Here is a 15435-nt window from a genome sequence, read left to right on the forward strand (position 1 = left end):
ATTTGGTATGGCGATAATGTTCAATATTTAGTAGTCAATTGAAAGACAATAATCACAAGCAGCCATCGAGTTGTCGTGAAGGATATTAAACCTTTTAAGTCATACATTTGCATTCCCGTGTGACAAGCAATGCTATCTTAATCCTAAAAAGTTTACCAAAAGATAAAGTGCAATGTCCATCATGCAAATAAACTAAGGAGGCTAATGACTAATGATAAAACTTTAGATGTATCTTAAACTTTAAGGTATATATAACTTTACACCCGTTCTCTGTCGGAATTCCACTTCAAAAGAACAATGTTAACATTGCCAAATCAATGTCCAAATACAGATAAGTCTTTGATTTCAGATTATCTGTCAGACAAAGCTTTAATAAAGTGTTTAAAGAATTTTAGGAGATTCATTCAATAATTCACCTAATAAACAATTCTGCCATAAAATTAAATTAAAATGCATGTTAAAAGTTTAGAAGAAGTTTATCGAGAAGCATCCATGCATCCCCATGCCTATGATTGAATGTGCCTATGAATGAATGAATGATTGATTGAATAATAATAATAATAATAATAATAATAATAATAATAATAATAATGTGTATTTAGGAATTTTCCTTTCTTGAGAGGAATGATGAGACTAATCTTTTAAAATACTTAGAGAAGCAAAGGGCATAAATGAATATTTCATTTAATCTTGTAAGGGGAAAACAGAGAGAAAAAAAGAGTAAGACTTTCGAGAAGGATGAGATAGAAAAAGTAACAGAAATATTTTATATTTAATATTTTGTTGACAAAATTAGATAGATATAAAATTAATTTAGTATTTAAAATATGAAATTAATTTTAGTGTGTTGTCACTTGTCAGTTTAAAATTATATATATACCTCTCTCTTATTACATAACGTTTTTGTGAACAAACATAACAATATTTTTACGTTGATCACATTAATGAGAAAAATTAAACTTTTCAAATCATTGTTTATGAAAACTTTTATATAAGTTAACAATTTATCATCACTACTGATAAAATACCGGTGTCCGGTGCACTATTCATGCTCTCTCAAATCTCAAGTACCTTGTGCTTGTGCTGTTAAGCCACATGATATGCTCAAAGACCACACGCGCGCGCCCATACACGCACTACGATGCTAATAACAACTAATTAATCTCTAATCTTGTTGTTGAACCATGTGCTGCTGCATGCTCTGGTAAGGGTGTCTCCCTTTCTACCACTTTCCTTCTAAATAATACTATTATAACATTGTTGTTGCCAATGCCTAGTGCATTCTCTTCTTCTTTGGATCCTTCTTCTCCTGCTTCCGGCTTTCAAGAAGGGAAGAGAGAAAAAAAGGCCCCCCGGGGGGGGGGGGGGGGGTGTTGTAATTTTGTTTAGTAAAGCAACAACGAGTGGGGTTTCTAATTCTATTGAATGCTTCTTTTTATTATTAATTGTTATTTTAAATGTGGATATTCCCCCTTTATGTTTTCACATTTTGCACAACGAACAAATATGGTTGCAAGGGGTGAATCAGTGTTGAGTTTGCATTGTAGAATGATGTTTTTTGAATGCTGAGTACAATTTTGGTTATATATTTTCGTCCACTCCCTCTCTCTCAGTCTCTCTATATTTTCAAATATGCTCCTAATGCGTAGAAACTCTTACTGAACTTGGGAGAATCCATTTGAACGTGTTGCAGAAGAATTGTTTATGCTGAGTGAAACAGTGGTTTGTCTCAGACAGCTTAGTTCTAAGTCAGAATAACTGTTTTCCTCTCTATCTCTCTCTCTCTCAACGCTTTTAGGGTCTCTGTCACAGAATTCTGATACCATTTTGAATTTCTGCCGGGATCTCGAAATTTATGTTTGCAGCTGCTTCTTTTGTTATAGCTTAGTACCCTGTTTGGTTTGATCATGGGAATGGGTTTCTTCTTCTCCATTTCGAGGTTTTTGATTAGTGTAACAAACATACTATTTTCCAGATTATGGGCTATTTACTCAAGCAAGAAATATATTGGAAAAACTGATGAAGCTGGATTTGAGTTAGTTCGTGTTTTTAGTGTTTTTGGTAAGATTGCAATTGCTGACTTAGTACTCTGTCTTTATTTGTTCTTTGTGATTCATGTAATTTTTTGCTTTTTGTAGGTGAGGAGAATTTCTAGTTGTCGAAAAATTGGTGGTTGCAAAGATTATTGAGTTACCAGAATCCGTTAACAAAGCAAAGTACCTGAGCTCTTGGCATCACAAAAGATCGCTGCATAATAAAGCTGGAGGTTTTATGTTGAAAGATTTATGATTTGTGAGGTTCATAATTAAGTTGTTGAAAGGAAGGTGTTTGTTTTCTTGTGAAATTTGGATGAAGTTAGAGTTAAGACGAATGGAGAAAGTCCTACTGGCTATTCTTGATTATTTTGCAAAATTAGTGTAGCATTGTTGATTGGATTCTCTGATATTCAGCTGTGAAAGGTGTAATTAGCTAAGCAATTATCTTTGTAACATGGGTTGTATTTTGTCAAGTTTTGATGAGGATGAGAAGGTTGGCATCTGCAAAGAGAGGAAGAAACTAATAAAGCAGCTAGTGAGTATTAGAGGGGAGTTTTCTGATTCCCTTTTAGCATATTTGAAAGCATTGAGGAACACTGGCGGCACCCTCCGGCAGTTCACAGAATCTGAGATTTTAGAATTTGATAGTACCTATAATGGTGTTGCAGGGCCGCCTTCTCCTCGCACTCATCTCCCTACTTCCCCGGTGCGACCACCACCACCACTGCCTCCGCTTGTCGCTGACGAAGCTACACCACATGATCCCCAAGAGGTGACCTCTGAGGATGTTTGCAACAATGTTCCTCCAATGCAAAATGATGCAGGTATGGGGTCCTGGATATTTTCGACCGAAGTTCAAAACTTTGAAATAGTGGAATCAGCAGAGGACGAGAACTGGGAAGAAACCAAAACAGAATTTGAGGATGAAGACCCGGAACCAGAAGTTGTTCCGAGTGGTGTAAGATCACGTAGTGGAAAGCAGCCAGTTGATGATAATACCTCCACCAGAAGCTTGTTTGGAAAGGATGGTACAGATATGCCTGTCGTTGAGGTCAAGAGAACTAGAAGGGAGAAAACATTGGAGGCAATAGGTACAGAGTTAGATGAGTTTTTCCTGAAAGCATCAGCTTGTGTAAAGGAAATTGCTATTCTTATTGATGTCAGTGGAGGAGATACTCTTCTGCGGTCTAATTCTGGGCATCTAGATGGTAAGGCTACAATTTCATTTGCTGTAGAAGAACAACGGATAAGGGCTTAATCCCATAAGTAAATAACATGAAAACTTAAGTGGGAAACAATTGTAGTAGAATATGTAGGACAATCGGCATGTCATTGAATACAAGTTATTGATAACATGCCGATTGTGATTAAGTGATTAATTCCTGTGTATTCTGGCGATCGGATTTATCACTCACATGTTTATTTTTGACATCATGTATTTGTAGGGAAGAGAGGCAATTCTGCAAAGGTCTTCAGTATATTGTCACGGAGTAGATATCGAGCCAGAGATGCTGCTGAGTCTTTTGGTCCTAGCGAACCATGCAAGCCTGGGGCTCATTGTGCCACCCTTAAAAAGTTACATGCTGCAGAGAAGAAACTTTTCAAGGCAGTAAAGGTAAGCCAAGATACTATAACCAATCAGCTATTCAACTTACTTCCTTTTATTTTCTTTCTTTTTACGTTCTAAAGAAAAAGAAACTCCCTGTTTAGTGCAAATGTGAAGCAAAGTTGTGTTTTCAATGGGATTCATGTAGTCAACCTCATCTAGTGGGATATGGCTTTATTGTTGTTGTTTGAAAGATATTATAGAGTTGCTCTTGAGGTAGACTCTCGTTTAAGGCAAAAGTTATCTAGAGAGTTTTTTTTTTTTAAGTACTAAAATTCAAGGCACATTATTCCAGAACTATCTCTTCCTTGAAAAGTAGAAGGGTGACATGATAGCGAAAAATTCCATATATTCCAGCTTTATCCTGCATGACTGAAAAATCTTATGATGTCTTAGTTGCTAGCATATCCAATGAAATGACTGGTTTACTACTATCCCTTTATTGCTGTCCCAATTCCAAGTATGTTGGAAATATTGCAGAAAGATCTGTTTTGTCTGCTTCATACTTATGACTAGACATGCTTCTTTATGTTTTAGTAATCATGGAGGTAGTAGAAACTATTATGGCTTTATTGATGGAGGAAATATTTGGAGTTGGACATTTTATTAGAATAGATCATAGTGCCATCCATTGATTTAGTGACTTAATTATTGAAGAGTAAAACATAAAAATAATATTGAAAGTTGAGGTCTTCTTTTCTTTTCTTTTTTTGATATATTCTTTTTTGAATTGAAAAAAATTGAGTGGGTATGGAAGATTTATAATTACTCCCCATTTAAAAAATCAGGAATTGGATTATTGTCCCCATCTACAGGGACTAATTTACATACCACTCAGCAACCAACTCATAGGTTGGGTTGATATACTTCAACTACAATGTATTACACTTCAATTATAAATTTCATTATATTTGACCTCTAAATTTAACACTAAACCTTGTTTTTGGATTTGAAATCGTTAGGCATGAATGTCTTTCTTTTCACATTGTTTAAAATGTGTCCTGTAGGAAGAAGTAATCGTCAAACTGGAGTTCGAGAGGAAGTCTTTATTATTGCAAAAGCAAGAGAATGAGAACATTGATTGGATGAAGACTGACAAAACTAGATCAAATGTTGAGAACCTGAACTCTCATTTATTGGATCTGCGACAATTGATCACCGAAACAACTTCATCAATTTTGTACCTTATAGACGAGGAGCTGTTACCCCAGCTGGGTGCATTAACTGCAGGGTATATCTCTGTAAATTGGATACACTACACTTTCTCCAACTTAATCATTTCTTAGCAATTAGCATAATTCTGATTTTTTCAATAGTTTTTATCTTATATTCTAGGAAATATGTCAAGAAATTGGGTGGTTGTTCATCTCGTTCAGTTGCATTTATAATGATGTTTTGCCATTACAATTATGTTATGGATCTTGCATTGGTTGTCATCAATGCAGTTGCATATTTCGTCTTAAACATGATGTTTTAGAATCCACATTGCTTGTTACTTATGCTATAATAGCATCAATAATAATGAGGCAGTGGCTGCTTTTTTATAAAAGAGAAGGGGGAAGAGAGCTGAAAAGAAGAGATGTGATTTTTTCCGAGAGGAATTGCATGTTGAATTTGCCTGATAAAGAATGATACTTAATGTCATTCTCTCTTGAATGTTGCAAAAATAGAGTGATTCAGTTGACAGATGATGAACATGATTGAATATTGTAAATATATCTGAATCATACCATGGGTTTCTCTCTAAAACCTTGCAGGTTGATAAAAATGTGGAGGACAATGAATAAGTGTCATCAGGCCCAAACACTCATTTGTCAGCAGCTGAGTAACCTCAGCGATAATCAAAACGTATTACAAAACACCGAAGATCATCACCGGGCTACCATTCAGTTTCAGACAGAAGCCTCTTACTGGTACTCTAGCTTTTGCAAGCTTGTGAAATCTCAACGCGAGTACGTAAGGACCCTCTGTAGGTGGATTCAGCTTACCAAATGCCTCTGGGATGGCCATGAATCTAGTGATAATTCCTCATTGATTCATTCCATTTGTCAACAGTGGGAACTTGGCCTTGACAGACTACCTAACAAGGTACTTTCTTACCAAAATTTGATGTCAGTTTGTTTCTTTTTCCTCGATTTTTTTATTAATTATTTCAGTAGACGCTTCTAAGAAGGGACTATCAAGGCATAGCTCTGGATTTTCTTTTTGTCTTTTAGTCAGTTTAGTTGAAAGTAACTAAAACTAGCGCACGCGACCTACTCTTGTTCTTGGCTTCCAGCTTTTCAACTTGCACGCAGAATGAAAAGTTTCCCAATTCTATTCAAGTTTGTCAAATCCAAGTTTTATAGTAAGCTAAGTAACATAGTCAAGTAACCTTCCGTTGTAAACTCAAGTTATCTTAGAGAGTTCAACTATCATACAAGGCTTTACTTGTGTACTGTAAAGTATGATCAAATTTAGTAAGTCTCTCGTAAATTTATAAACATTTCTTTTGTACCTTTATCAAACCTTTTTCAGACTAACGAAAGTCTTAAACGTTTTGGGACCAATCTAAACCGTCACCTCTGCACATGGTCTCATAACCTTTTCCACCGAGTGGAAATGAGCCCGATCCATGTCATCTACATGACTACATCATCATTCTATGTGACTAGGACGACTGTGCCATTCCTTATTATGACTAACGCTAGCACACAATTACAATCAGTGTTTACCCTAGCGTTGTCACTATTTTCCACTTACCCCATCACTAAGATCTCTACGTACCTACCTATCATCTAGTTTTATCAGCATATTTATATATCATAATGCTGGGGAAAAAAAAGGAAACTTTTAACGGTTCTTGATCTTACAGAACAAACCTGAAAAGACATACTCTTTGCATTTTTTTTTCCGTTACTAAATTTTGGTGTGTATATATCTCCATGATCATGAGTTTCTAAGCCTACCACAAATTTACCAACATGACTTATTCTGAATGAACACTTCTTACCGCTGCAAGAAAAAACATGTTTTACTTTCCTCATTAGGTGTAGAGTATTTCATAATGCAGGTGGATTTGTTCTTTGTATATCAGCAGTCAGGTTTATAATTTTTCTGGCACTGCGGTTACAGGATGCCTCTGATGCAATAAAGGGCCTATTGTCATCTATCCATTCAATAATTGACCAGCAGGCGCAGGAAGATAACATTCTGAAGCGGTTGAACAAACTCAAAATGCGGTGGCGAAGATGCTCGGAGTCCCTGAGCGAGATGGAGGAAAAATTCAAGTACACCTTTGAAAATGAAGATATACCTGTTAATATGAGCCCCATGCACCCGTTATCGCTTAAAAGAAACAAAACAGAAGCCCTGAAGAAGGAAGTAGATCGTATGACAGCAACTTACATGGGTGCTGTCCAGTGTAGTAGGACCATGACTCTAAATCACCTCAAAACTAGACTTCCCCAACTTTTCCAGTCACTGATGGAATTTTCGAATGCTTCGGCCGAGGCTATTGAGGGTATCCAGAACCCTGTCGAACAAGTAGAATCCACTGATACTACTGCATCACAGAACTGATGAGTAATTTCTTTTGATGTGATGCTATGAGAAGAGTTAGTCTATGCTTCAGATTGATTATGAGCTGAAAATATACTTTGGTGATGTATATAGTGTTGTCATTCTTGAGGATATGTAGACTGAAAGAAAATTGAAAAGGAGAAATGTATGTATACTGAAATCAAATGTGATAAAATCAAATGAGAAGAGGAGGTTTAATTTCTCTAAGGAACGTTGGATTTTGACTCGCACTTCCATATTCGGTCCAAGCGAATTCAATATATGAATTTGAAATTCAATAGATGAATTTGAAAGTTTCGCATTTCATCCAATTTTAGATGCCTACAGTGTACAATATACCCTCTGGAAACCCTTTTAAAAGTTTAAAATGGAAGTAATATCCAAAAGAGCCATGTTATTTCACCAACGGAATACTACATAGTTATTTCCCCCAAAACTCGTTTTCCCCCAAAACTTAAATTCCGTTTGTTTGATTTGTCGCCAAAGAATATACCCTCTTTTTTCCTTTTCTACGAAAATCCCAGCCAGTGCACTGTTTATCCTCTTCAACCCCACAACAAAATCGCGGCGTCACAACAAAATTGCAGCGCCACAACAAAATCGGGGTCTGATAGTTGACTCCCCTGGCGATTACGTTACTGTGTTTGAGGTATGTAGTCTTTAAGCCTCTACTACTTTATGCTACTTGTTGTTTTACCTAGCTGAACTCAATTTTTTAGATTTGAGATTTGATTGGATGATTATATCAATACTTGTGATTTTGACGATTTCAGAGTTTCAGTTTGATTGTTAACGGAGCCTGGTGGGGGAAATATAGGGCAGTTTTACCCAGCCAAATTTTGGCTTTCATCCATTAAATTCGTGTTTGATTTAGGATTTCATCAATTTAATTCGTAATTCATGTTTGATGTTAATTTCGTTGGACTGGACACCCGGGGGTTCCGTGGGCTTTCACAATGCCGTGTGAGAAACCAGTTTTCTTTGACATGCCTATGCTAGAGGTTAGATGGTTGTCATACGATCCATGTTAGAAAGCGTCTCGCTTTAACACGTCCGTGCGAGAGATCAGATGGCTATCTCACGACCCAGGTGATAAAGTAGCTCGCTTTGAGACAGATGGTGATGGCTGTCACACGGCCCATGTGATAAATTAGAGGGCTATAACACGCCCTGTGTGAGAGATCAAACGGGAGAGGACTGTGATATAGCCCGTGTGAGAATCAGACTGATGTCACACGGCCCGTGTTGAGATTAGACTTTTTTTTTAGTTTCAATATTGAATTAAACAAATTAAGAAATGGCTTGTGAAAATTGCTTAGGATAGTTGCAACCAATATAGTGACTTTGAAATGTTTTTGTTAGTTATTAATCATTAGTTAGTTTGGAGGCAGAGTTTTCCGGTTATTACCTGAACCAAAACATCGTTGTTTTGCAAAGTAGTCTTTTGGTTTTCAACTTAAATTCTATTGATTGCATTTAATGCATTTATTTGATTCCATATGTTTCCGTTGATTTTATTTGTGTTGTTGGTTTAAGCATTTGTTGTTAGATATTAACTTTGTCGACTCCTTTGTGAGTTTCTTCCAGGGAACTTTCGGAAGTGTGTTATCAATTGAGGTTCCGTCATGGAGTCAGAGACTGGTGATGATGTTCCCATTGTTGGGATGGAATTTGAATCTCTGGATGCAATAATCGAATTCTACGACACCTACCCAAGAAGAGTTGGTTTTGACTGGAGGAATAGGAATTCGAAAAAGAATGCCGATAAGGTTGTATACCATGTTATGCTTGTCTGCAACCGGGAGGGCAAAGCCGAATCAAAGGTTGATGAAACGAGGAAGACCTATCCAAAAGGACCTACAGGGTGTAAAGCCAGGATGATTGCCTCTTCCGATGTCGGCGGTAGTTGGATTATTAGGGTAGTTAAACTCGAACACTGTCACGATCTGAATTGCACTAATTCTAGCATATTGAGGAGAAATAAGGTTATTTCTATGCAGGTTAAATGAACTTGCCAAATTGATTCTCAAGTCGGCATTCGAGTATTTAAGATATTTCAAAAGCTGCTTAACCATGCCGGCGGGCCTGATAGCCTTTGTTTTGGGGAAAAAGATGTGAGAAATTTTATTGATTTGGATATGAGGTCAATTAGGAAAGGAGGTGATGGTAAAGCGGTGATAGACTATTTTAGATAGATAAAGGAGCGAGACAACCATTTTTACTATGACGGTGATTACGATGAGGAATGTCGAATTATTTGGATATTTTTTGCTGATCCTCAGAGTATTGCCTTGTACGAGTACTTTGGGAATGTTGTTAGCTTTGATACGACATACCTAACAAACAAGTACGACAAGCTGTTTGCTGCCTTTATCAGAGATAACCATCACGGGCAATCTATACTTCTTGAGTGAAGTCCTCTACCAAATTTTGACTATAGAGGAGTTTGAAGACAATTGGACTGGTTTTGTGAATGCCTACTGTCTCGAGGATAACGAATGGTTGCAAGGGATGTGGAATGATTACAGATACTGGGTTCTAGTGTATCTGAAGGGTGACTTCTGGGCTGGAATATCATCCACTCAGAGAAACGAGAGCGTCCATTTTTTGTTTGACAAGTATCTGAATTCGCAGACAACCTTGGCCGTAAGTCAGTACAACAATGCTCTAATGTCTTGGGTGGAAAAGGAGGCCACAAAGGATTTTAACTCTCTGAATAAGGTTGTGCCATGTTGCTCCAACAGCGAGATTGAAGTGTAGTTTCAATCCGAATATGCCAATGACATTTTTCAGAAGGTGTAGCGTGAATTTTGAGAGAAGATGAACTGCATTGTGTCATTGATCCGGGATAAAGACGATAACCAAGTCCATGAGGTGGTCCATGATGTGAAGATAGTAGGCCGACAATGAGAAGTCAGGCTGATAAACCCCGATTTCGTGGTTTATCTTGCGCCTATTTTGGGGAATTTTATCAATATTTCTCACACTTATTCACAAGAAATGCATGGTTTTGTGTTCACTTTCCAATATTACTCTATGATGAAAAACATGCTTATTTTGCCTTGAAATTGCCATATTTTAATCCTCTTCTATTGCCATTCGATGCCGTGATGTTTTTGTTGAGTAATTTCAGGAATTATAGGGTAGGAATGACTTAGAAGAGAGGGAGAAAGCATGTACAAAAAGGGAGGAACATGAAGAATTGAAGTCTTGGGAGCAGCAGTATCGGCGCGTCTGCGCACTCCACGCGCACGCGTGGATGGGATTGGCTGGAAGCGGCGCGAAAGGATGGACGCATCCGCGCAGATTGGAAGATTCCTATTAACGCGCACGCGCAACTGGCGCGCACGCGTGGATCATGAAAGCAATCGGCGCGCGCGCGCACTTGGCGCACATGCGTGGGAAGCTGCACGTGACCTCATTAAGAGAAGTCGTGCCTGGCGATTTCTGAGGCCAAGGAGGCCCAATTTCAAGCTGTTTCTGCATGGAAAAGACCCAAGGATGTTAGGGGAAAAGGAGAGATGACTCAATTTCACACTAGGACACAATTTTTAGCTAGTTTTTGGTTCTTTGGTTATTCTAGAGAGAGAAACCCTTGTTCCTCTCTAGATCTAGTTTCCATTTTGATCTTCTCTTGTTGATTTGTGAATTGGATTTTGTTAATTGCAGTTTTAATTGTTAAATTTGAATTCCTTGTTACAATCTTGCTTACATTTAGTGATAGTTTTATGATTCTTGTCAATTGTCATCTTATACCCATTTCATGAATGTTGTGAATCTTGACTTGTTGATGTTACATTGATGATTTTTATGTTTAATCTTGTTGATTACTTGATTGTATGTTGATAATTGTTAGTGGGTATTTGTGGAATTCAATTTAATTGCTATTTTGAACATCTCTTTTATTAATGCTTACCAAGTGTTTGATGAATTGTTTACTTTGATTATGGAGTAGTCTTTTCCACTCTTGGCCTAGGTCAAGGGAATTGGGTAAACTTGAGTCATTGGGTCTAATAGATCTGATGATTTCGGAGCCCTTGGTGGTCAATTTGATACTCATTGACGCCAACCCACTACTAATTTAATTAGTAGGTAGGTTGGGACTTATGGGTTGATGCGGCCAAAGCCATTTGACATACCTCAAGTCTAGGGGTAGATATCACATACTTAAGACTTTGGGGGTAGACTTAATGAGCTTGGTTCCTCATAATTGTCAAGATATAGTTGTTGGACAAGGATTGTGAGCCCAATTCCCATGCCTAGTCAAGAGTTGTTTTTATCATTCATATTTGAACCCAATTTCCAATTTCAATTGCCTTAGTTATAGTTACTTGTTTGGTTTAAGTAGAATTAAATAGAATATTTCTTGTTCATTGGAATTGCTCAAGTTTTACTTAGGTGGTTGAATTAGTTTATTGCAATTTAAGATTACTTGCTTGTTAAGATTTCCATTTATTTTCATGCTCATAACTCACAACCCCGGATTTCTAACCAATGTCGAAGTACATGTTTGCCCATTCCTTGTGAGACGACCCGAGGTTTGAATACTTCGGTTATTTCTATTGGGGTTGAACTTGTGACAACCAAATCCCTTTTCTAAATTTGACCCCCCGAGGATTGTTGTTGGTAGAACTATACTCACAACGAGGTGTTATTAAAGAGAAATCTACCAATACACCGCTGGGGCGTTCGTTAAATTTTTGGCGTCGTTGCCGGGGAATGGTTGCAACATATGCCTTGATATTGGTTATGTGAATATGTGAATATTGTAGATATTTTGCTCTTTCAATACTTAGCTATAGTTTAAAATTCTTTTGCATTTGTACTATGACTTTCAAGTTTGATGACTCGGTCTCAACCGAATTCTAGCTTAGCCAACTTTGATCCTGAGATTGAAAGAACTTTATTACACACTCGGCAAGCTAGAAGGCGATTGGACTACACGCCTAGTACTTCGGCCTCTCTTGAGGAAAACACCGAATCACTAGACGTCACCGAGAGTGACTTGGAGTCCGCTACTTCCTATTCTTCTGTTGGCACTACTGATACATCTTTGCATCCTACAGGTGAGCCACACATGGCGGAGCCACGCCGGATCACTTTGCATGAGCAAGGAGCTCCGGATATCGTACTTCAACCGTTACAAGCAAGGTATCCTAACCTTGATCCAAACTGGACGAATTTAAACATAAGCCACCATAACAGGATACTCTTCCAATGTCCAACTTAAGGACTTTAACTAAAAGTGCTAGGTGGGAGACAACCCACCATGGTATGGTCGCTTCTTTCTCAATCTATTTCTTGTCTATTGTTTTCAATTTACCCTTTTTTTTATTTTAACATTAACCTGGAATCATGCATAGCATTCATGTTAATCACTGCATCCTGCATTTTTCAGTTAAAAAAAAAGGGGTTGCACGACGCGACCGCATGCCCCATGCGATCGCATCATATCGCGAAAAACACCACCCATGCGACCGCGTGACCCACGTGGCCGCGTGATATATATATCGGCGTAAGGATCCAACGAACAAAAAGTTGGGCTGGAATCGTGCGGCTCTTGTGCGTTTCGCACAAATTGGCCCACGCGATCGCATGCCCCATGCGATCGCGTCGCTTACCCAATACCAATCCCACGCGACCGCGTGAGCGACGCGATCGTGTCGCATGGATTGCATATCACCCCAAAAAGAGACAGAGAGTTGCGCTGAAACGGCGCTGGAGTCGTGCGTTTAGCACGAATTCCAGCGACGCGATCGCGCAACCCATGCGATCGCGTCACCCCTCTTTTCCCCCTCTCATCCGATCGCGCACCCCACGCGATCGCGTCTCCCCCATTTTCACCCCAACCACGCGACCGCGTGCCCCACGCGGCCGCGTGGATTCGAAAATATAACCCCCCAGCCCCGCGAACCCTATTAGTCGTGCAGCCCCCCCTTCACCCCCAACCCTCTTCTCCTTCTCTGTTCCTCTTGCCCCAGCCACCGCCGGCCAGCCACCACGCCACCACCCCAACGCCGCCGCCGCCCAGACGCCGCCACCGTACCATCCCCTCCCCTTCTCTTTTCTTCCTTCTTCCTCTCTCCTTCCCTCTCCACCACAGCCACCTTCGCGAGCACCGCCCAGCCACCGCCGGCCATCCAGCCGCGCCCCCCCTCTCCGCCACCCGCCCCCTTCGGCCAGCAACAACCACCACCCTCCCTTCCCCTATCCTCTCCCTCTCTCACTAACTCTAATACCTCCCTCCGCCACTGCCCCCTCAGCCGCCACCGCGACGCCGTGCACCACCACCGCGCCGGACGCCACCGCAGCCACCTTCTTCCCTGTTCCACCCCTTCCGCTTACCAGGTTCCGCAACACGCAACCCTTTTTATCCGTCCGTCACTTTTCTGTATTTTTTATTCCGTTTATGTTCATGATTAGGATAGCTAGACTTGCATGTTGTAGTGGATTTTTAGGTTGTTAGGTAGCTTAGGCTGTGGTTAGTGGATCTAGGTCTGTTTACTTGCACTGTTCTTACTTCTGTTTTATCCTATGTGCAAATCTGTTGCTGCTATAATCATGATTCATATGCTGCTTTCTTGTATGTTGCTGCTGTTTACATTGAGTTTTTATGTTTATTTTATATCTATGTACATGCATCTTGATTTTTTTAATTCATATGAACTGATATGATTGCTGTTTATTTTCCGGGACAATCCAATTTTAGCCGGAATGCTGCCCAATTTTTTTTTTTTTTTGAAAATTGTTTTCATTCTTGTTTTGGTTTTGCAACTCTGTTTTACTCTGCTCCCCCCAAACCATTTCATGAATGCTAGGGCCATTTTCTTATCCTCTTTGATTTCCTGGTTCATAACCTGCATTTGTGATTCACTGATTCCAATTTCTGATTTCTTTATTTCTATTCGAATCAGCATCACCCTGTTTTCTTTATTCGATTATGAGTACTTCTATTCTTATCTGTGAATCATTGTTATATGGAATATTTTCTATGCCACTTACTTTCCTAACTCACTAATTTTAATTTACTAATTTCTTTTTACCATACTAACCCTCTTGATCTCTTTTCTGATTACTTTCACTTCCTCTAACATTCTCACTATGGCATATTGATTTTTTTTCTTTCCATTTAATATTAATTCAATCACATTTCAATTACTCATTTTCCTTATTCTATTTCTCCCTTACCGCTTTGAGTTTCCTTTGTTTAAATTGCCTATTTGCTTTCCTATTTTATCCATTTCTTGGTTTTCTGTTTTTCAGGATGTCTGCCTCACAAAGGAAAGGCAAAGGCAAGGCTACTGGCAAGCGCAAGAGCAGAGATTCCTCCCAGTCCATCATTGCTCTAATGCACGATTCCTCATGGCGGGAGAAGAACTTCACACAGTAGAAAAAAGCTGACCAGCTGCTCCCTTCGACTGATCCTATAAAATTTGCAAACCGGTACTGTGAGCTGAAGTACCCGACTTTTGCAAACTCCATAAATCTATACCTGGAATGTACCTTGAAGATTCCAGAAGCCCTCCAGCAATACACCACTGAGCAAATCAAGCAACGGGGCTGGTTCTTTCTGGAGAGACCACTGACAGAGTGGTTATGCACAGGCTGAGGAGGACATGGGCCAGATGCGATTTGATTGGGATACTGTGAAGGCACGGATAGCTCTCGACCCTGCTGTTCCTTGGGAGATGGGTCAGGACACCACTATGCCTAGAGGGATCAAGAGAGTGTACTTGAATAATGAGGCTCAGCTATGGCATCAGATCTTGATCAATTATGTGATGCCGAGTACTCATGAGACTGAGATCCCGGTTGCCATGATCACCCTCCTCTGGTGTCTGCTGGAGGGTAAGGACCTGTACTTGCCTCGTTTTATCCGGCATTATATGGCCAGGGTCCACGTCCGAGGCACCCTCCCCTTTCCTTATCTGGTTACACGGCTAGGCCGTCAGGCTGATGTGCCTTGGGAGGATGCCGATGAGTGACCACCAGCAGCGGACTGCAGGAAGATCATCCCTCACAGTAGGAACTTCCTTGCTTTGGGCCACAGACCACCATCTGTCACTGCTACTGATGAGACAGCCCCTCCGTCTGCTGGAACCTCTTCATCCACAGCTGCCCCAGCTGCCCCTGCTGCCACCACTGCACCTCCACCCGCCTCTGAGCCAGTTTATCGCCTCGTGCACCGTCTATTCCGCCAGCTTGATCAGATGGAGTGCCGTAACAGGCGCC

The 15435-nt window shown here is 39.8% G+C and overlaps 1 protein-coding gene across 6 annotated transcripts; it reads left to right on the plus strand.

The window, feature by feature from the left end:
• The first annotated feature begins 903 nt into the window (after window positions 1–903).
• On the plus strand, window positions 904–7410 carry LOC107630550 (benzoyl-CoA reductase subunit C, putative (DUF630 and DUF632)). Of its 6 annotated transcripts, XM_021118953.2 has the most exons (8): window positions 906–1204; window positions 1976–2061; window positions 2139–2571; window positions 2705–3244; window positions 3482–3651; window positions 4650–4873; window positions 5400–5730; window positions 6757–7410. In XM_021118953.2, the coding sequence occupies exons 4-8, from the start codon at window positions 2845–2847 to the stop codon at window positions 7201–7203; spliced, it is 1572 nt and encodes a 523-aa protein (XP_020974612.1). In that variant the 5' UTR covers window positions 906–1204; window positions 1976–2061; window positions 2139–2571; window positions 2705–2844; the 3' UTR covers window positions 7204–7410. The 6 variants fall into 6 exon arrangements, with proteins under 6 accessions (XP_016189209.1, XP_020974612.1, XP_016189207.1 ...); XM_016333721.3 differs by having other exon boundaries at window positions 2139–3244; XM_088509976.1 differs by lacking the exon at window positions 1976–2061.
• Window positions 7411–15435: the final 8025 nt, after the last annotated feature.

Source organism: Arachis ipaensis, chromosome B3 (assembly GCF_059453495.1).
Source record: "Arachis ipaensis isolate K30076 ecotype BB chromosome B3, ASM5945349v1, whole genome shotgun sequence".
In the NCBI taxonomy this organism is placed as follows: domain Eukaryota; kingdom Viridiplantae; phylum Streptophyta; class Magnoliopsida; order Fabales; family Fabaceae; genus Arachis; species Arachis ipaensis.